The sequence below is a fragment of the Ascaphus truei genome, chromosome 5, assembly GCF_040206685.1.
Source record: "Ascaphus truei isolate aAscTru1 chromosome 5, aAscTru1.hap1, whole genome shotgun sequence".
Classification (NCBI taxonomy): domain Eukaryota; kingdom Metazoa; phylum Chordata; class Amphibia; order Anura; family Ascaphidae; genus Ascaphus; species Ascaphus truei.
This window is the reverse complement of record NC_134487.1, coordinates 36,212,605-36,236,008: the sequence shown is the minus strand read 5'-3', so window position 1 is coordinate 36,236,008 and position 23,404 is coordinate 36,212,605. Positions and strand designations below refer to the sequence as shown.

Genomic DNA, 23,404 nt, shown 5'->3' with positions numbered 1-23,404 from the left:
TTAGCATAAACATGTTCATACCTTTAATATGTCCCCTCAAGGAAGAGGATGGTATGTTACGGCTAGCATCTTTCCAGTGGTTTACAAGATGTGGAACTCTAGATATTGGTTTCAAATACGTGGTTACATTAAATGAACAGGGTTATACATTATATGTAAAGACATTGCATGAACAGTTAATGATGATAATATATGTTATAGGTGTATGGAACAGTTACAGACCAGATTAAAATGTGAGACAGCTTTTGTTTTTGAAAGAACGTAGACTGCAGGTGGTTTTGAGGGTCTCTGGTAGGTTGTTATAGTTGTGAGGTGCACGTTAAGAGAAGGAGGAGCAGACGGGTTGTTGAACCTTGGGACCATGAACAGTCTTTTGGAGTCAGATCTCAGGTGATAAGTGCTGCGTGTTGTCTAAGGGGTGAGGAGCTTGTTCAGATAGATGGGTAGGTTGCCCAGAAAATATTTGAAGGCAAAACCAGGAAAATGAACTTTGCTAGAGTCAAGTGATGACCAATCTAGTTCTTTGAGTATTTCACAGTGATGTGTGTTGTAGTTATATTTGAGGACAAAGCTTGTGGAGGGTGTCTAGTTTGTGAAGGTGAATTTGGGTTGCAATACAGTATACTACGTCCCCATAGTCTATAATTGGCATTAGCATCTGCTGTGCAATACGCTTTCTGACAAGTTGGCTTAGGGAAGATTTGTTCCTATAAAGTACACCTCATTTGGCATATGTTTTGGATGTCAGGCTATCAATGTGCAACCCGAGTGTTAAATGGAAGTCAAACCATATGCTGAGATATTTAAATAGTGACAAGGGCTAGGATGGTATTAGAGTTGGTTCTGAAAATGACACTTAAGAAAATGTCACCACCTGTAGAAAGGTTTAGATTCACCAGACTTGTGCTGGTAAATTTGCAAATCAGACTCAATCAGCTAAACACATTAGAGAAAGACAATGGTTTTATACCTGTTCTGACAGATTCTGTTTAATTAAACTTTTGTTCAGGATGCAGAAAGAGCGGTGGTTAATGTCTCAGACGAGGTCTCGAGTGAGGATGATCCAAGCACGGGATACACAGCACAGCGTTATGTGGAGCGTCCCTCTGGAGAAAATGTCATCCGGAATAGGAAGTCTCACCATTACAAGAAGCACTATACTGCAGAGGTGGGTCAAGTTGTTTAAGATTTTTATTGGGGTGCTCTCCAGTTCGATATTACAATGACCATGTCTCCAGCACATTATCCTACTAATGTACGAACGCCGCCAACCCTGGGCTGTGCAAGTGTGGCAATTGTAGCCAGTGTGAGAGATTTCAGAGCTAATGAACTATTAAAGAATTATAATGGAAACATTTAGACCAGACCAGCACTCATAAAATATAAATGTTGCTACCTCATAAGTTGAAAAAAATAAATGTATTACAAAAAAAGTACAATAACAAAAATCAACACAATCAAGGCAAATAACTTCACAAAAAGTCTAATTGCAAGGGTAACACAGTTTCCCCCCCTCTCTGGGGGTTACTGCTGTTGTGGTGCGTGCATACCTGTGTGGGTCCAGGAGAGCTGAGTGGTCCGCGATGGTGTGGAGAACAGGACAGGCTTTTGATGATCTTGATGTTCAACTCAGAGTGTCGGCGCCTCCAGCTCCAGTGGACTCCAGGATTTCCAGAGTCAGTCCCCCACTAAGGCAGATTCCATCCATACTCCTACCCAAAAGACTGAAAGCTCAGACAGGAGTATATGAAAAGGGATGCTTTATTTGGCAGTCGCTGCAGATGTTACACAGCGGATGCAGATATGTCACAGAGGATCCCAGGCTTCTGCATGGTGCTGGGCTCTCTGGTAGTCTTGAGGCCTCTGATCTCTCTGGTCCAGGAGGGACTGACTGGCCTGGCTCACTCCCAGCCGGGAAGAGCAGCACACACCTCTCCCTAGGAGGAATGCATAACGACTCACTATCTTTTGGCACTTCCTCTCTGAGACTCCAGAAGGGGAGGGCACAAGGTCTGTACCATGATTGACTGTACACAGACCCTGAGTCACCACCACTTCGGTCACTCAGTGTCAGCATGAGGGGGGTCAAGGCTCCCCTAGGATAGCCTGTCACAGCTACTAAGGGCTTACGTGACAGGGGATAGAGAGGCAGTCTGGACCAGCCATGCTACACAAGTTTAAAAATAAGAGATTCATAGTCACCACAAAGATCTCCAAAGCAACACTAGTGTTTCAGGGCTTTATTACCCTTTCCTCAGGACAGATTGAGGAATGGGCAAGGAAGCCCTGAAAGTGCTGGTCTGATCAAAATGTTTCTATGAATGTGTATTATACCTGATGGTAAATGTACTGGACGTTAGCACCAGTTACAACTATTAACACAGGGTCAGTACAAGTTCTGTTTTTTTGTATTTTATAAATAATTAAAATGGAAAATGCAGTCGGAAATGTATCTAATGCATTTTGTACATTTTTTTTTTTTAAAGATCTGATTTTCCTTCACATAAATAATATAACATTACTCCCCAAAATGATTTAAAACACTGATAAGACATTAACTACTTTTTCCTTATTTAACATAAGACCTATTAGATCAGTGTGTGCCCCATGTTGGATATCACCTTTTTAGTGCTTTTAAAGCTGTAACATTTAGCTTTTGGTTTACACTATAACTACAATAGTCCTTGTAATGTACATCTCAGAAATGAAACTTGTTTAAATATACGTTTTGTGGCTAAATACCGTTTGTTGAAGCAGAACTTTGGCTTTGATAAATCCTGCAAACAAGTGACCAAATCGGTTTAGATGTCCTATTTCTTTCATTTGCTTAGGTTCCTATATTACATTCTATGAGCTGCAGAGGTATGACATCTATGTATTTTGCATTTCTTGGCATTAATTGCTGAAGGAAAATAATTATTTTGTATCCAATTATATTAAATTTGGACAATTTGCTATTCTGAAATATCTGTTAACTTTCAATTAAAACAGAATTAACACTGAAAATGTATTTAATTGGGAGCAATTTAAATACCTTTTCAGGTTTTTCGCTCATCTACTACAGTTGATGTTTTTCTGAAAATCCATATTTGCGAAATCTATATACATATTTAAAAAAATGCCTAAACGGAAGAACGCATTACCTCTGCATGAGTTAAGCTTATAGAAAGCAGTTTGGCATTTTCCCGTCTGCCAATTCCCGGGCAATACCCTGGCATTGAGGATTAATGCTGCTGAGGGTCCAATAGAGGAGAATGGCTTCTACCTTCCCTGGAGCCGCAGCATTTTGCTTTTTCCCCTCCGCTCTGGGGAAGGTAAGACTGGCTACATCTGTACCTCTTACCGAGCATCAAATGCAAAAGTTCCTTGGGTGACGTATTTGGAGGTCGGTACTCCAGTAGCCCATAGAATAAAGATCGTTTCTCACACGGTTTCATGTGGACTTTAGTGACCATGGAAGCTGCAATTCTCTTGAAACATCCTTCATTTCTTTTTTTTAAATTTCACGAGGGAAAGTCTTTGTTTGCACTACAATCTTTCTTTCTAAAACCATGCATTTTGTAATGCATTAGATGGCAAAATCACTGTTTATTTAGTATCACACAATTGTGCAAATTATGGCTATTGGAATCCAGATTTAAACTGCAATCAGGAACTTGCTTAAATGAATATTTTTGCCGCATTTGATTTACCTGCTAAATTCTTTATTTCTGTGCATAATAATTCAGCTGTATTTATTCAGTTACAAAAAATAGAATTGTGTGTGCTTTTTATTTTTTCCCTCTTGATGTTAATTACCATTGTTGTTGCCAAAGAATATATTGTCAGTGAGACCAATTAGTTGCATTGGGAATTAATCTATATTTTGAATTATTAGGCAATAAAACCCATTGTGTCATAAGGATTAGCAATGAATTCCTTTCTCCCAGAAACAAATACAGTACAAACAGATATATCCAACGTCCTAAAGCACAACATAAAAGATGATCATCACTGAAAATGGCATAATAAAGCGACATCAGCAAGTTTTCTAGGGTATCTTAAATTGCTCAGATCTTTGCAACCCTTTTCTGTCCAAAGTGAAGTGACTTTTGGGCTACTTTTTGTTAATCTTCCTTCTTCAGGATGTCCCAAAATCAGGCACAAGTTGCAGCTCTCGCTGTTCCAGCTCCAGGCAGGATTCAGAAAGCACCAGACCGGAGTCTGAAACAGAGGACGTTCTATGGGAAGACCTGCTGCACTGTGCAGAATGCCGCTCTTCCTGCAGCAGCGAAACAGATGCAGACACTAATCATGCAAACCTGTGCGTGAAAAAAGAATACAGAGACGATCCCTTTCATCAGGTTATATATACAGCTTTTTTTTTTATTATTATTCAAAATGCACAAAATAGTTGACCTGTTTAGACCCAGATCCACTATGATTTGCCCTTCCAGTCACAAAAATTTGTAACGTTGGTTCTTTCAAAGTCCCCATATCTGTTGACCAATACTGAGTGCTCTAGGTTGAGATTTAGCATGTCCTTACATTTTTATGTCAGGAGAGAATGATTTCAATTTAAGACGATATTTCCATAAGTATACAGAAAATGAAAGGGGCAGTAAAAAAAATATCACTCTTAAAGTAACAATGAAGCTTGTATCCTGTGAAGAAATTAATGTTCTTCGACTTAATCCATGTTTATCAGTGGTTTGTTTATCTGTTTTGATGAATGAAGTCCGTATCCGAGTTTACCTCTAACCTTGAGGATTGACGGTCAATGTTTCCACCAAAGAGATTAGATAAATGATAAAACTCCTTCAAAGTATTTGTTTAACAGGGTAACATTCAAAGTTTTGAAAAATGATTTTAAAATACTTGTCAAAAAAATTTTGTTTTATAAATCAGCTAATCCCCAAAATAATGATTGGGCAATATCATCCATTTACAGGTGTTGCTGAGATTATGGCTGAGTGGAAATAACAATTCAAGAATAGTTGTATTTTACCTGTATTTTTGTTCATTTCTAGAGTCACCAACCCTGGCTTCATAGCGCCAATCCGGGGCTGGAAAAAGTCAGTGCTATTGTTTGGGAGGGAAATGACTGCAAGAAAGCAGATATGTCAGTTCTTGAAATCAGTGGAATGATAATGAACAGAGTAAGTCATTTATGTTTCCCTGGATGGTAATGTGAGGAGTTTTTATTAAAGAAAACTGCCTAAATTCCATATAGCTATTTTACTTTGCTTCTGAGTTTTTATAATCGGGGCTGGCTTGATGGCGGTGCTATCAGTGCCACGGCACCGAGCCTCGCGGTTACAGGCCCCGCGCTCTTACCCACAACAATTAAACTGATTGCCAGGGGAGAACGCGGGGCCTTTATAACTCTTACCTTCTCCTTCGCGCTCTCCTCCAGTCAGGGTCCCTCATCATGGTGACGCGATATCAAATGTTGTGTTGCCATGAAACGTCAATCCAGCGCGTTGCCATGCCCCGTGTGTGTTCTAATAATGTGTGTTTTGTATACAGTTAAACACACACGTATATATGAAGATCAGTTTACCTCAAATGTGTCCATTTTCTCTCTTTCCGAACAATTATTCTTATCCTTGAAGATTTGTGAGAAATGAGATGTCGTAAATGAGCAATCACAGTGCAGGTTTTTCATAGTAATACTCTGGGAGAAGAAAATTGGTATTTAATATGGTATCCTACAAAAATTGTAATTAAAAAAAAAAATCTACTTTTTCCTCCATAGGTGAACAGTTTCACCCCAGGAATTGGATACCAGATATTTGGGAACTTCGTATCTTTAATCCTGGGTTTAACGCCATTCGCATTCAGGCTGGCCGAGTCCAGGGACTTGGAGCAGCTGGCGACTCTCTCTGCCTCAGAACTCTACTGTATTGCATTTGGCTCCAGCACAAACATCATGGTCATTTCCATGGTCATTATTAGTTTTGTGGTCCGTGTTTCCCTTGTTTGGATTTTCTTTTTTTTGCTGTGTGTAGCAGAGCGGACCTACAAGCAGGTATGTCTTACACTGGCCTGTAATGGCTGTATTATTTCCAATGTTCACCAAATGTACTTATGGTATAAATATGTCCGCTTTAAAGAGAGAATTGAGGACTATGATGAACACTTTTGACCATAAGGTTTTTAATCGCTTTTTTTTATACCTGATTCTTAGTAGAATTATCCAAGGAGTATTTTTTTTCTGCTATCACTCGCAGCAGAGATTTAAGAATCTGGATCAAATAGATACATTACCTTATACTATCTGGCAACTTCCCATCAAAGGATGTGCTGTGAGGGATAGAGGACTGGGATTGCTGGTGAAGCTGCTGGCATGGCCATATTCGGTCATCTGTTATCTGCCCAACCCTATTGATGACGTAGATAACCGAATATGGTCCCCCTTGTGATATAGATACTCATATTCAAGCATCTATGTCATCAAAGGGATTTAAATGATCTTGGCTTTTGCACAGAGACTCCTTCTTACATTAAGAGTTCTAAGCTGCTCTGGGACTCCCTTCATCCCCTCGCACAGCTCCTCCACACTGATTGGCTTCTGATACAGATTGAAGATGATGGCTCTGAAGGATTAACCCTGCAGGGGTCCTATTCAGAAGCATGTGCGCCCCCCCCCCCCACCCTCCAGCGTTAATGCTTTCTATTCTTCGGTGCCGCGGTCAGGGCACCGTGCTCTATTGCGCCTTCGAAAATAGTAAGTCTTGCTACATCTGTATGATGATGGTCACTACAATTTCACCTTAATTATCGATAACGACCTTCAACAAAGAAAAGCAAGGCACCAATGGAGATAAATGACTGCTCGGTCTGTCAATGGCTGCGTTGAATTATTTGAACCTTTTTATGCCAGTTCTTGTCCAGTGTGTGTGTGTGGGAGGCCAGCCAGTCCAAGCATTGCTCCAGTCTGTCTGAATCTTTGGCTTTAATGGTTGAAACCTACCATATGTTTTCTGTTTTTACTCTGCAGTTCCACACAGAGGAAATCGGGAAATAGTCTGACATTGTTGAAGTACAGTTTTTTTTTTTTGTTTGTTTTTTTTATCTGATATTTTTTCTTATTTTAACTGACGAAAAGCAAATGAAAAAAAATTAGAAAAACTGAAATACTCTGGTTTAAATAGGAGAGGGAGTGCTAGAAAACGGTGGAAAGCAGATTTTGGAGTACTTTATTGAAAGGTGACATGCATATTGCAGCAAGCAGAACACACATGGAACCTTCAGACAGTGATTGCCAACAGGGAGTATGGAAACCTCTAGGGGTCCGCTGCCAAAAACATGTAATGGTGGATCCCAGACACTAGTGGGTTCCTGAGCCCATGTGGACAGCGCACTTATTAAGACTGTAAGCTGCACATTAGCGGGGGAGATATCGCTGTCAATTACACCAAGAGCTTCCAAGTTGCTCCCCACAATGCTTTGCATCTACAAGGCATTGTGGAGTGTGACTTTGAAAGCTCCCACTGTGATTGATGCCTATTCCACCCATGCTTTCTGCACACACCGAGGTGCAGTTTGGGGGCTATATTAAGTGTGTGCTCCACATTAAAGCTCAGGATGTTACTGCCTGGGATCAGTCAAAAAGTTTTATTAGCAATAGTCTGAAACCCTAATTAATCTCATTGCCTTCTCGCTGAACAAATATTCAGGGGACACACAATGTGAAAAAGTTGTGAACCATTGCCTTAAAGCAGTAATCCAAGCTCCCTCTCTTTTTATTTTTGACGCATGGGGTCTCCGGAGCTGAACCTCATTAAGTACAGCTCATGGGACCCCCTGCTTACAGAAATACTTACATATGTAGTAGGGTTCACATAATAGCGGCGTTTCAAAGCTCTCGCACCACCTGCGGTGGCCAATAGGAAGCCGTGACCTCATCAGGTTTGGCTTCCTATTGACCACGTGATGTGGGAACTTTAAAGGCCAGCTAGCTCACGACATCTACTGCAGAGATAAGTGTCTCCGGAACCATGGGGCCCCCGGAACTGAAATTAATGGGGTTCAGTTCCAGGAGACCCCCTTTTTCAATCTTGGGTATCCGAGGCATTCAGAAGTAGCTGATTTACAAAAGACTTAAAAGACGACAAACATCTTGAAAGGTTCTTAGTTTTAGGCTATTTACCATGACGCATGTCTTGTACTTGACTACCAGGCACGGCTAAAACAACAATTGCCAACTGCTGTTGACATACACCGACACTAATTTGCTGTGATCTCCTGCTCGGCTACAGTTCCAGTTCTAAAATGTGATACGTACAGAAGCAGGAATAAGCAAGCAAAGCTGAACACCACCTCAATGCATGCATGTAAAAATGTAAATGTATATATTTAAAAGCAAATGCCAAAAATGCAAATGATATCAATGTCTAAGTTTCAAATAAAGATATACCAACAACCAAAAAAGGGCTTGGATTGCTCCTTTAAGTAAAAGGGTCATTAAAGTTGCAAAAGTTTGAATAATTTACTGGAAACCACGATCTGTAGAAAAGTTTTAATTGAAAACATATTGTTAAACCCTAGATTTCATGCCTTTTTTTCATAGAGATTACTTTTTGCCAAGTTATTTGGCCATTTGACATCTGCCCGGAGAGCCAGAAAATCTGAAGTTCCACATTTCCGCCTGAAGAAAGTTCAGAATATTAAGATGTGGCTCTCTCTTCGATCATACCTAAAGGTAGGTAAAGATGTAGCCTGCTAAATTGCTCATGCTGGAAGTGTCTTGAAAATTGCTCTTCTGGACCTTATAAAATATACTAATATGAAAGAATCGTTGCCACTTGCTCTGTTAGGTTCAGTCAGACCACAGGCAACTTTAAAGAAAGATCAGCTGCAATTCAGGCAGAATTAGGTCTAGAAATGCATTTGTATTTGGCAAGATCTTGTCCAGTTCAAAAGTGGTGTGCTGTGATTTTCCCAAAAGGGACACAATTAAACATTGTAAAGATTAGTTTAGGTCTCGGTTCTGAAATCAAAGGCTGGTTTGCCAGTGATATAGTGAGTTTGCTTTTGGATCCATTGTGTTTAATTGTGGGGGCTTGTTCTTTATAATACCTGTTCGAGCAATAAGAGGGATTTTGTGAGCACAAAGACCCGTCTGATCCCTTATCTGCTGCTCCCATTATCAATTCCACTACAGGCTGCATTTCTTGCTGATCGGATCCCGTGACGGTCGTTTCTATTTTGCTCCTGATTATAGAGTTTTTCTGCCTGGTTTTCCTGCTGTCTGGTAACAAGTAGCTGGGTATACACATAGGTAACCCAATAAGGGAACTACTGCAGTGGTTTAAAACCATTGGGAACGGGCCTGAAGATGAGGTTCTCCCCTGAAACGTTGCCCCTCTTGTTTTATGATTTTTTTGGTTTTGCATACCCCAGTGTTACCTATACTTTTTACCAGCTACTCCCCTCCCCTTGTATTTCCCTTTTTTTTACTGGGAGCTTAGATCAGTATTGTCTATCATTCTATTCATTGCATTTATCTAGTTGCTACCATTATGATTTTGGTTTGTCTTAGGCTCTGCGTTGCATCGGTTTTGGTTGGACACTTAGTACATGGTGTTGGCTTGTTGCATATATATGGTAAATTACTTATCCTGATGTTTTCTTGTCTATCTTTTTTGAGTGTGGGTTCCCCCTTTTCTAGTGTATATATTTTATTGTGCCGGTATAGGGGTCCCTTGGGGCTCCCTGCACCTATACAGGACTTTCTTCTTCAGTCTGCAGTAGGAGTGCTGAGTTCTACCATTGTGTATCTTTCCTTTGAGAACATTCTGTCTTATCCCGAAATATTAATGTTAAATAAGACTATTGTAATGTTTTTCTGTTAATAACACACAAAAAAATTTATTCATAGAGAATTCCAAATCGATTCCTAGCAAATAAAAATATCACTTGTGAACACATTCACTTGTCTTAGACACGTCTGCAACCCGGTCTTTCCCCATTATCTCTTAGCGTACAATACTTCCACCGCAGCCAGGGATTATGGGTAATGACATGCAAATGAGGAAACATTTCTATGCCTAAAAATGCATGTGCTTTTCCTTAACTAATTTTTTTAATTTCATTTTAAAACAGAAATTCCCCCAAAATAGTGTTTTTTTTGTTTGTTTTATATATTCACCTCTTGTGAAACAGGATGTCCACTGGAGCAGAACCATGGCAATCATAGCACTAGGGCCTCCCTGATTTGCCAAAATAGTACATGTTTACTTTTGTAAAAAGTCGTCTTAAAGCAGTTTCGTAGATATGATAATCAATTATATAACTAAAGCATTTTAGCGCCACCTTCAACGTGAAATAACTACCATAAATCATTCTTATTTTCTACCAAATTAGTGCCACATACTGATTGTCAACTGTATGTGTACAACCACATGGTAGTGGCTAGTAATGAAAGCACCGTTGAGTGAGAACTGTCATGTCATACTGTACCTTTTCTTTGTTTCTCATACTTGTGTGATTGTGTATGTTGCTGAACAGCCCATGTTAGTAGACCTTATAGTCCTGATCTGACATCAGTTTGTTTGTTAATGTCACGGACACTTCTGTTCTCTTTCAGCGAAGAGGCCCACAACGTTCAGTTGATGTAATAGTTTCATCTGCCTTCTTACTGACCATTTCGGTTATATTTATCTGCTGTGCACAGGTGAGGATACTTGATTAATGTGGATCAATCTGTTTTTACATGTTTGTCCCCAGTGATGAATGTATTGCATCATTTTTAATGAAGGAACAGATCCACAAACTAAACCTGTGATAGATTTCCTCCCACTATATACTCGGTTAACTCAGAGCTTAATGTAATCTAGGTAGGAGGTATGTGGAGCTTCTGCAGGGCTTTCATTTGCTCTGTGTTGTCTCTCTCCCCCTTAGAGATTAAGTAATAGCGGTGCTTCTATATCAAAGTAAAAGATTTTAGGAATGCTCAGTGAAATGTCATATATTTCAGAATAGTAATTGGGAGGCTGTGATCGTCGTGTTTAGGCAATAGAAATAGTAGTTCAAAACGCTTGCGTTTAAAAAAACGGTATATGTAGAATAAATATATATATATATATATATATATATATATATATATACATATATATATATATATACACACGTTTCAAGTAAAGGGAGTTTGCATTTAATTAACGGTTTTCTGTAATAAAGGTTTAATACAGTATTTATGTTTTTTATGTATTTATGTATTTATGTTTTTCATTTATATGTTCACATGTCCCTGTTCCAAATTTTAATTTGAGTGTAGGGGAGGCAATTTGGAAAAAAATTGGTGTGGCGGAGAGGGCTTTTTTGGATTGAAGAATTCGGTGACGTGTGCTTGGGGGTTACATTTTGATACAAATTAGGGTTGTTTCTTAGATTAAAGCAGCAGTTCACCCCCATTCCACTCCCTGTCACCTCCTTGTTTATTTGTGCCAAATTAGGGGAATATAGGAGGCGCTAACACCCTAAACCGTGCTTACTAATCAAACAATTAAATTGTGACTTAGAGTGATAATAGTGCAAAAAATATATAGAGCAAGTGCAAAAAACAATATTAAAGTGTCACCCCCCTGCTTCTACCCTCCGGTGGGGTTGTCTTCACTCTTCCCCAAAATGTAGAACTGTTTTCTCACGATCCAGGGGGAGCATGGGGGATAGAAACACACAAGAAGAAATACTAAGTGCAGATGTACAAAATAAATGGGAATAATCCGGTGTGGGATTTATATTATATAAAACAGTGCGGGAGGGGTCCCTCACAGGACTCAAACCAATGACACACACTTGGTATGAATAAACAAGAATAACCTTTACTGATGTGCGTATTGTATTGTATGTCTTTATTTATATAGCGCCATTAATGTACATAGCGCTTCACAGCAGTAATACATGTGGTAATGAAATAAATAACAGATAATATAAATAACAGATCATGGGAATAAGTGCTTTAGACATTAAGGAAGAGGAGTCCCTGCTCCGAGGAGCTTACAGTCTAATTGGTAGGTAGGGAGAACGTACAGAGACAGTAGGAGGGAGTTCTGTTAAGTGCGTCTGCAGGGGGCCAAGCTTTATGTATCATGTGTTCAGAATAGCCACAGTGCTATTCGTATGCTTCTTTAAGCAAGTGTGTCTTAAGGTGGGTCTTAAAGGTGGATAGAGAGGGTGCTAGTCGGGTACTGAGGGGAAGGGCATTCCAGAGGTGTGGGGCAGTCAGTGAAAAAGGTTTAAGGCGGGAGAGAGCTTTAGATAAAAAGGGGGTAGAAAGAAGACATCCTTGAGCAGAACGCAAGAGTCGGGATGGTGCATAACGAGAAATTAGGGCTGAGATGTAAGGAGGGGCAGAAGAGTGTAAAGCTTTAAAAGTGAGGAGAAGAATGGAGTGTGAGATGCGGGATTTGATCGGAAGCCAGGAGAGGGATTTCATGATGGGAGACGCTGAGACAGATCTAGGAAAGAGTAGAGTGATTCTGGCAGCAGCGTTTAGGATAGATTGTAGGGGAGACAGGTGAGAGGCAGGAAGGCCGGACAGCAGGAGGTTACAGTAATCAAGACGGGAGAGAATGAGGGCCTGAGTCAGAGTTTTAGCAGTCGAGCAACAGAGGAAAGGGCGTATCTTAGTTATATTGCGGAGGAAAAAGCAACAGGTTTTAGAAATGTTTTGAATGTGAGAGAGGAGTCGAGTGTGACCCCAAGGCAGCGTGCTTGAACTACTGGGTAAATGATCGTAGTTCCAACAGTAATGTGGAAGGAGGTAGTAGGGCCAGGTTTGGGAGGAAGTATGATACTCTAAAGTATACTCTAAAGTCCCAATGTCATTCACTCTCACTTCTGAGTGTATACCCCTTGCCCACCACCGTGTACCCCCACACCGTGTCCACAGTAATCCTTGTCCCGTGGTCAGCGCTACCACTATGTGTGAGTATTCTGTAGGTGGTGCACATGTGTAACAATACCTGGGCGTTCAAAGGATCTTCGAAAAGGATCCGGCGACCTCCTGGCGACGTCCGGTTCCTCCAGCGGGTTGATCGGTCAGGGCTGTCCACCCTGGGTACAGTTCCACTCTCTCGGCGGAGTAGGCTTGATCCCAAGCCTCTTGGTGGGAAGCGCAGCGTCCGCTGTGTCCCTAACTGACACTGTAATAGCTAAGGGGCATTGTCCCTAACCTGGGGCCTGTCCCTGAAGCACCACAAACTACTGAGTGGCTCAGGGCTAACTGGGGCCTAGGGGGTTGCTGGCCTAGTGCAGTGGGTCACTGACCCCTGCACCCTCACCTCTTTCCCCTAGCCTCTCCTTTTTGCACTATTATCACTGTAAGTCACAATTTAATTGTTTGTTTAGTAAGCACTGTTTAGGGTGTTAGCGCCTCCTATGTTCACCTAATTTGGCACAATTGTACTGTTTTCTGGTGTTTGGGCTGCTTACCTATAAGATACTAATCATGGATACCACTAGGGATTATTCCCATTTATTTTGTACATCTGCACTTAGTATTTCTTCTTGTATGTTTTTATCCCCCATGCTCCCCCTGGATCGTGAGAAAACCTCCTTGTTTATTACTGTGCTAATTTCAGCTCCGGTGAATCCTTGGTTCCCAAGATACTTGTACTTCCTGGTATTTAAATCCCCCGCGTCAACAGATTACATTGCAACTTCCTACTGGCCCGCGGGATGCAGGAGTTTTTAACAAACATTTTGTTTCCCCTAGAGGGGAGTGCAACACACTACTTTTACCAGGAAGTATTTAGGGAATCAGAGAGTCCCCGAAGCTGAAATTAATTATCTACCGCACCAGGGTCCCCCTTATTCTCATCAACGTAAAAAATAAATCATACAGGGGGGGGACTGCTGCCTGCTGCTTTTACATTGTATTTCACTATGAATACATTGAATACAGGTGTTGATTTTATCCTTTATATCGTGTATATATTTAGTCATCCTATTGTGTATAAGTGGGGTCTCCTGATGAGATGTGTGTTGAAACCGGTTGGGAAGGGATAACTTGCCTCGATCTGGAATTATCTTTTTAATTGGAAGTCTGTTTTTAAATATTTTTATTTTATCTGGGAATTATTTTGCTCATTGGACTGTCGCCTAAGTGACTTTATGAAAATGGCGTCCTAACGGTTTTTAAGACGCTCTGTTGGGATCCCACAAATGTTGCGGATACCACACTTTCTCTTTATATTGTTATGCTGTCGCGACAGGGAGTGATCACAATAGGTCATAATAATTTGTGATACTACTCCCATTAACTGCCTTTGTGGCTTTCTCATTCTCATTGTGTGGTTTCTCACACAATATGCAGTTTGGCTATGCTGAAGCATTAGTCTGCCATCTAGTGAGCAATACTGGCAATTTTACAAGGACAGGCTCTTCAATCTAAGGAAGAATCGGTTTCCCAAAAACAATTTAGCAGTGAATTTTTATTTTGATTTTGATTTGTTTTTACATTGTGAATCTTGGGTCATTTCAAAATCTAAAAAGGGTTATTATCACAGGATCAAAATAAATAACGCACATTGGCTGCACAAGCCCAGCTGCAGGTCACAAGTCAGGATGTGCAAAGCTGAATAGTCCTGTAAATCCACTTGCAATTACAAAAACAGGTGAACAATTAATGAATTATACCCTTTTCTATTTGAATATATTTAAAATAATCTGTAGACATGCTTGATTTGAGGGAAAGAGTATGGCCTTTCAATCGCTTTAAAAAATAAAAATTAAAAAAATAATTTCTGTTAACATTTTTCAAAAGTATAACTTATTGACGTACTCCCTTAATAATTTCACAACCCTTGTGACATTCACGTGTGATATTATCCCAGACGCAATGAAATGTTTGAGCATTATTTGCACTCGGACGTCTTGTGAAATAAAGCTTTTGTGTGTTCTTTTGTTTTTTAGCTGCTTCATGTTCATGAGACCTTCCTTGAATGTCACTACAACTGGGAGCTAGTCATTTGGTGCATTTCATTAACACTCTTTTTACTGAGATTTGTTACACTTGGATCAGAAACCAGCAAAAAATATAGCAATACCTCAATATTACTGACCGAGCAGGTAAGATACATTTTAGGTTCAATCTTGAATCATTGAAGACCTTGGCTTCTCCAGTCAATTTTCTACTTTACATGAAATTAATGCACCTTGGTTACATGTGCAGTTATGTTTGCTTTTTATTCTATGCATGTTTTAGTTTTCCAGACTGTAAGGCCGGGGCCATGGTACAAAATACAGCGCTGGGCCGCGCTGAGGCAGGAAACTTACCTCCTGCAGCCGGCATGTGTGTGGCTTTGGTAGACGCTTCCGCAGGCGTGCGGAGGCGTGTGGAATTGCAGCCGACAGATCATTTAATTTTTCGCGCTGAAGGAAGCGGAGGGCCGGTCACGTGACGTCGGCGCCGTGACGTGGCGCGCTAGCCCTTCCTCCTGCCCGCCTCACAAGCAAACTCGCTGACGCTCATGCCAGGACACAAATAAATCTGCATGAGCGTCAGCGCGGCTAAGCGCTGTATTTTTTACCATGGCCCCGGCCTAAGAGTTTGTGGAGCAGAAACTAGACCTCTAACTCAGGTTTGCTGGTCTTAAATGGAGTCATTTTGGTAGTGAATCGGTGCAATTCCTCAAGCACGTCTAGGTATCCACTGTGGTGATCATCGTTGGGGATTATGCAGACAAGCCTACAAATAAGCCTGCAGTAAAACCGTGAGGTTACACACTTGTGACAGTATCTTCTATGTGACATCCCTCCATTTTTAATGCTTTTATTTTTCGAATACAGATAAATTTGTACTTGAAAATGGAGAAGAAACCAAACAAGAAGGAAGAACTTACACTTGTCAACAACGTCTTAAAATTGGCTACCAAGTTGCTTAAAGTAAGCCCAGTATTTGTCTGTACTCTAGTTTGTAAAAATATACACAAATATTTCAAGCATCAGTTCTACACAGCCTGCAATTTTGAACCAAATGTCCGGGGGAAATGGTTCATTAATGCACGTTTATTGGTAGGCCTAATGTTTCGGATATATAGTTGTCTTTTTCAGTGATAATCTGCCAATGCATTTGAATGAATGAGAGTGTTTTTTCCCCCTTTTCGGAGTGCTGGATCTGCTGCTTTTCTTTATATTGCTAAAATAAAAAAATGTGAACCTAGTACCCAGTCAAACCCAGTACGAGTATAATAGATGGCTGCCTGCCACACGATCTCTTTATTCATTGAATATCTGAAACACCAATGCTGACATATAGGAGGCGCTCCAAGTCCAATTTTTGATTGTCCAGTTGAGAATGTTTCAGTCATTGACTTGTGTATAAAAAGCCCTACTGAATTTTGCTATGTTCACTCTTTGAACTATTCCTTTTTATGTAGATTCTTCTACTTTTGTCACCCGTTAGACTAATATTGGTACTAACCCTGCCTCTAATATTAATAATCATCTGGGATCCAGTTACACCTGGCATTGTATGCCACCACTTCAGTAACCCACTCCCTGTTCTAGGACCTGAAGCGTCATTGTGTAGTCTGCCATTAAATGTCCTGCTCATATTATTCTACGATACAAACTGATTTAGCTTGTGTTAAAAGGGGACCTTAAACATCCGTTTGGTTTGTTATGATAAAACCGCAAACTGCTTTGTGCAGGTAAACCCTTTATTGGTTAACTTGTATTGGAGGGTTGCTCGGAAACCTTCAGGCATGTATTAACCTTTTGAGTGATGGAGGGCCTGTCGTGCCACGACCCCTCTGGCACTCCGATCACATGGTCAGAATGAGCTAGGCACTGATTGAGCCACCTGTGCTGAAGCAGGGATATACCCAATACCTAGCCTGTTGCTGGCTCTTGAGGACAGGAGTTGATCACCCCTGAACTACACCTTAGGGCACTGAAAAGGTTAAAGGTTTCTTGCGTACCACAATTTCTATTAGCATGACTAATTATTTTTCTGGTTTGAAGGAATTGGACAGTCCCTTTCGGTTATACGGGCTTACGATGAATCCACTGCTTTATAATATCACCCAAGTGGTTATCCTGTCTGCTGTATCTGGTGTTATTAGTGACCTTCTTGGATTTAATCTAAAGGTGAGTGCTATTTGATCTTTTTCTGTGTCTCTGTGTAACGAATACATTTTAACATGAAGATAAATACAGCTCAATCCCCTTATAACGCTGTGCTTGGGGTGCAAAGAATCACATCGCACTATAAGCGGATCACGTTAGAAGTAATGTACAATTGTATGCATTGTACAATAAAGTATTTAAGACACCAATAATCGTGTTGTAAAGTATTCATAAGTACAAAAATTGGGAGCCACGCTTTTATCGCGTTGTAAGCGGATTTGCGTTGTAACGGATCGCGTTTTAACGGGGTTGAGCTGTATTAATGTAGTCATGTATAAATAACGTTATACATTGGTTAGGGAACAAAAGGAATAAAATATTTTAATGAACTGTGTTCTACCTTAAAATATTGTTAAATATTTACATACAACAATCTACAAAACAACCCTTTAGGATTTTTCTGGTCAGCCGCTCACCATGCTCTATGCTCTGTGCTCAATTGGTATGCTGGAGACACATATTATGCTTAGAGATTAGCAACAACACACCTGTAACAGAAACACTGATTTGCATTCTAGAAAGACTTGCGATTCTGTGAACACTGAAAAACATTGATTACACGCAAAACTATTTTTCCTTCAGACTGCTGTTTTACAAAACTAAACATCTACTGTATGCATTTTTCAAAATAGGTATTCAACCAGCATAGTTACAAATATTGTCAAGGCTGCAGACACGCTGTTTGCTTCTTTTCATGGTGGGTGATCAAAGAAGGAATAAATCATTCCTAATCATTTCTTTTTATTTCATTTTTCTAGCTGTGGAAGATCAAATCGTGACGCTGAGCTGAAGCATTTATCGTACGGTTTTCTGGAGCAAGATTACTGACTTTCTGACAAAATGTATACTGCCTCAAAGCAGCTGCCGTGCCTGGCCTCCAGAAGCGCAGGCCCGTGGCGGGACATGGTTTTCAAAACGGAAGTGTTTACATCTGACTTGTGCAATCCTTTTATTTATTTGACCTTGTCGGTGTTTTTTATTGTTATTATTTTTTTTTTTTTTTCATTTACTTTATTCATCATGACTTCTTTTTAAGCATTGAAAAGTGTATGTATTGAGTGGCAAGTACAGTGAAGAAGTGTGAAATCATAGACAATAAGACGAAGCAAAGTGAGGAAGGAAGTTTCCAATCTCTAGTGTTACTTAAAACGCTTCGGTCGTAAAACTGCATAAATCAAAATGCATATGGTGAAAACTGGGTCAGTTTCGCCTTGTATGGCTTTCACTATGCACCGCTTTCAGAAGTATTCAAAATCAAGGCCCAAAGGTTTTGGCTAGGGTGTAATTGAACCCTTCTGTGGCTAGACAGGCCTACAACACATTAGGCTCCACTGGCAGCAGACGCATTGATAACAAAGCTTTTGAGATTTCTTTGATTTTTGGCATCATGGACATGAAGCCATGAGCACAGCATTTCGAAGCGTCGACGTGTTAAACTTTAAGCTGAAATAACCAAGCCTTTTCACAACATGGCTACAGAATATTTCCTACCATCACTGTATTGATGCCGTTGAATAAAACTGAGGTGTAGGTTACCCCCCCTATATAATGGAAATGTCTGAACAGATTGGAACTCTGATGGTCGATAGAACCAAAAACTAAAGAAGGTATTCACCATTCAATGCTAATATGGTGTTATGTAAAAGGTCAATAAGTGCTCTTTGATAAGCTGTTAATAGAGCAATAATTGTACATGGTTAATATACTGGGGTGTTTTTATTTTTGTTTTGTTTTTAAATAAAATGTACTTGTAATAAGTGTATTTATTAAACACTTGGTTGTTTGCACAGTTTTTACTGTGCAAGCTTAATATGAGCACCTTTTAATGTGTTACATTACATGTAGTGTCTTTATTTTCATTGCATGTATTATAGTGAACTTTTTTTTTGTTTTAAGCTGAAAATGCGAGATTGAAAAAGCAGGCTACATTGTGCATTACCATTGTATGAATACACTCACGTCAGACTCACTCCAACTTGCATTATAATACATGCCATACATATCATATGGTAAATAATGAAAGCAGTCCAAAAAAAGAATGCAAATTTACAACTGTGCTGAAGGTATACAATGACTTAATGAAATTCAGGGGTCTGTTTTACTCCAATTTGCGCCGTTACAATAAAAGTACATCTTAATCGGGGAATTCCCCCTAAATAGCAATCCTATCTCAACCGGTGCCAAAAAGGAGTAGTATTTTGTTAAATGATCCCAAGAATTTGCAAAATTGTTTCAGAGCAACATTAAATGCTTCTTTTAATGTAATTCATTTAAAACCAATGTGTTTTAGCACAAGCAAAAAGTGTGTGGCCCCATAACTGACTGCTTTTAACCCTTTGAGTGCACCAAGACGTAGTCGCTAAGTCGTGGACACTCCAGGGGCCCCATGCGTCATTCCCGCAGAGTGCTTTATTTTTTAGCTTAGAGTCCTGCGTTCCCATGGAGCTATGGGCCCTCCAGCACTCAAAGGGTTACACATTGATCTCTTTGGTCACACTGCTTTCTATGTTGCCCAAGAAATATGCTAATGAATTGTATATAATGATGGGCAATTTGCCTTTTAGGCATTGGACAGGCTTGGGGCGGGGGGAAAAGAAACATCTTTTTGTGCCGTTATACAAAAGCAATACAATATTCTTAAGGAGCATATAAAATTGCATAAAGCAGGAGTACTGGAACACTTGCAGGTCCATCTTGATTAATATCCATGGGTTATATATTTAAAGATTTGGTTTCATTGCAATTAAGTTTTTTTTTTTTTGTAAGATTTGTTTATTTTGATATTTTCTCAACTATATTGCGTTCATGTAGTTAACTTTTTCCCATTCTCTGGTGAGCATTGAACTTAAAAGTTCATACTTTGGGGGATATGTATAAAAATGGTGTAATTTGCTTAGAAACACAGCAATAATTTTCATGTGCATCCACTTGCGCCAGTGGTATTTGTTTAAAAGCTATTCTGGTTTCTTACAATTGGCGCAAATCTCTTCGGTAAAGGTAAAATCACCATCTCGGGCAAAAACAGATTTATTTGACAGAGGAAGGTAAACTGCCCAAGTAATTGGTGCAGTTATAGTAAAACTCATTACAATACCACATGGACCATCTCTTTCACTGTGCAAGTGGAGCAAAGAGCCATGATACATTTGATGCATTGCGACAGTCAAAATGATGCAAATTGCGTCTGTTTTGGAGCAATGCTCTGGTTTGTAACACTTGATACAGATCACCCTCTCGGCATTATGTTGGCAGCTGTCCATGAGATTAACGAGAACAAATATTAGAAAAACTGCTGCAGCTCAAGGCAATCACCTTTGCTCAATTTGTACGTGTACATATAAACATGATGCCTCCATCGCTTTCCGCACACCAGACACCACGGTACCCATCTCACAGGCGGCGTCTCACCAGAGCTTTATTTCCCAGTGAGGAAGAGTCCTGTCCTGAGCACAGATTATTTACAGCAATCTACTCACCACCAATAAAGGGGCATGGGTGGGGTGGACGTGTATTGTGTCCTGAGAATGGCTTCTCTATGCCCAAACCGGTTGGGCCGACCTATGTTTGGTAAGGATGTTGTTTTATATTTTTTCTGCCCACCCATATCTAAGTGGTACTTAATTTATGGAGAATAAATGCATGTAACATTCCCTCTGGAGTGTGATATTCCAAATTTAGCTGATTAGGAGTGGGGGTGGTGACTAGACTGCTGTGAATATGGTCTGTGGTAATAGCCTTAACAGGATTTCCTCATGGGCAAATAAAGTTCTGGAGAGACGCCTATTTTGAAACTGGTACTGTGTTGTCCAGTCTGCTTAGATGTTTATATGTACAGTTTAATGTCGCTGCTGTATCATGGCAAGTTTGTTCCTTTCAGTACAGTTTGTTATTGTGCAGAAATTCGATTTGTACATGAGTAAATGCAATGGTTCTGTTTATTGGATACTTTGAAAACGATTGGGTTTCTAAATTAAAAGCCATAAACGTTCAATTTCAAATTTTCGTAGGACTGCTGCATTAAAGTCACACTTTATGCTCACTTAAAAGTTGGGTCACCCTGACAATCTGACCGCTCCTTGTGGTCATTGTGTATTCCTGAAAATCAAATGAAAGCAGGTTTTTTAATCTATAAATTTCCAGGGAGAATTGAACGCTTATTATCTGTTACATGCCCACAAAATACTACTCTAGCATATCAAAGGAAAGCTAAAGCAATACAAATAGCCATGCTGCAGAATGACAATATGTTGGCAAAAATATGACTTCTAACTAAAGGTGTTAATTTTGGGCATGGACCTCCAAAAAGTAATGCACATGGTTGTGATTGGAATGTTCTAGTCACATGGTGATGTGACAGCATTACTTTGTGTGAATGTACTGTATGCAGTATTGTCAACCAGCTTCCATGGCATCATAAGATTCCTTTTGTTTGTAACTTTTATCCCCGTTTCATTGGTTTCCCAATAGAGATTTGGAACCAGGACTGGATTTTTGTTTCATAATGGCATTCAGCTTGGTTGACAACATTGTGTATGTGTAATTACTTTGTGTGCATGGCAACTTTTCAAAATACGTGTGTGTGTGTATGTATGTTATGTGTGTGTGTGTGTGTGTGTGTGTGTGTGTGTGTGTGTGTGTGTGTGTGTGTGTGTGTGTATATATATATATATATATATATATATATATATATAATCTTGGACAGGTCTGCAACCCTGCTTCTTCACCAACATAACTTAAAATGTATATATAATATATATTTTTATATTATATATAACACGTGCGCACACACACAAACATATCAAAAGACATTTTATTTTCTGTTATTTTAATACTGTTAGTGACCAAAGTGCGTTTTGAAAGGGAATGTGGAATGGACGTTGTGGAGACATTAAGTTGTTGATGTGCTGCATTTCTTTGATGTGTTTAATGTTAAACAGCAAACTTTTTTATTGAGACATTTTTCAGAATACAGTACAAGCCTTCACAGAAACTACATTTTTCACAGAATATATATTTTGGAGAAGAAAAAAAACCCTTAATACACCAAGTTAAAGATTATGATGTTATATCTTTAGTTATTGTTAAATATGTATGTATATACATATACATTGTATTGGTTTTGTATCTTTAAATGTTTGTTTTTTGTCTTTAAAGATTGATTAATCCTTGCAGAACCTGCTAGAGATGAATGGGTTAAAATTTGAAACATACATATCTCCCCTGCAGCCCTGAAAGAGTTAATTTTTGATTAGTCCTGATCCTTGTATGGTTTTAGTCGTTTATTGTGGGCTTTTACTAATGCCACTAATAGATGTGGACAACATGGGAAATGTCATACACACAATGAAATGTTCATATTCACATGAATATTTCAGGAATGTAAACTGCTGCCAAAAAGTGTTGTGTAAAAAATAGAACAGAGTGAAGCAAATGTAACATTGTAAACAGAAGTAGAGGAAACAGGTGGGGTAGAATGCTGTAAATGTATGTCTTTGGTTTTCTTATTTGACACCTTCTGTAGTTAAATGAGTGATTTACAGACTGAATAAAAAGTTTGACGTTAGTATGAACTCCTGTTTTTATTTTTGAGCAGCATTAAATGTAAGACTTTTTCACTTACTGTGCAAACTATTGCATGAAGTTGAGTTGCATGTTTCAGCAGCGATTAAAATATATGTGGTAGAAGACAGCAGAAATGTCTACTATAAGAGTTAAATGTTTAAATACATGGAATATGTATTAAAGCTGTTCAGTCTTTGCATACATTTGCCATTTTTGGATCAACTGTGCCTGTTCCGCCCTTCTTCCCTAAACTAAAGTTTTCCCGTTTGCCATGACTGGCTGGAGAATCTAAACCTGGTGTGTGCATCTTGATTATTGACTGATAAGCAGTGCCCCATAAACCAACTATAATAATAATAATTGTTCTTGTATAGCGCTGCTAGTTTTACGTAGCACTTTACAGAGACATTTTGCAGGCAGAGGTTCCTGCCCCGTAGAGCTTACAATCTGTTTTTGTGGTGCCTGAAGCACAGGGAGATAGTGACTTGCCCAAGGTCACAAGGAGCCGACACTGGGAATTGAACCAGGCTCCCTTGCTTCAAACTTGGTGCCAGTCAGTGTCTTTACTCACTGAGCCGCTAGCATTTTTTTTTAAACTCAATTACATTTTGAATGTATTATAATGTACATGCCTTTGTTTCTATAGCAACCATTTACAAAGTCACTTCCTTTTCTGAAACAGGCTCTGGCACACCCCTTTTTGAGCCCTACCCTCTCTAGC

The 23,404-nt window shown here is 39.6% G+C and overlaps 1 protein-coding gene across 4 annotated transcripts in view; it reads left to right on the top strand.

The window, feature by feature from the left end:
- PHTF2 (putative homeodomain transcription factor 2) overlaps positions 1-22,682 on the top strand; it is a 110,858-nt gene extending 88,176 nt beyond the window's left edge. For all 4 annotated transcript variants that reach the window (XM_075599610.1, XM_075599607.1, XM_075599609.1 and 1 more), the window contains 10 exons: positions 1,010-1,168; positions 4,125-4,343; positions 5,010-5,138; positions 5,738-6,010; positions 8,555-8,686; positions 10,574-10,660; positions 14,905-15,060; positions 15,781-15,876; positions 16,957-17,082; positions 17,880-22,682. In XM_075599610.1, the coding sequence (XP_075455725.1) occupies positions 1,010-1,168; positions 4,125-4,343; positions 5,010-5,138; positions 5,738-6,010; positions 8,555-8,686; positions 10,574-10,660; positions 14,905-15,060; positions 15,781-15,876; positions 16,957-17,082; positions 17,880-17,900 (1,398 nt within the window). In that variant the 3' untranslated portion in view covers positions 17,901-22,682. The remainder of the gene's footprint in view (positions 1-1,009; positions 1,169-4,124; positions 4,344-5,009; positions 5,139-5,737; positions 6,011-8,554; positions 8,687-10,573; positions 10,661-14,904; positions 15,061-15,780; positions 15,877-16,956; positions 17,083-17,879) is intronic.
- The last annotated feature ends 722 nt before the right edge of the window (positions 22,683-23,404 follow it).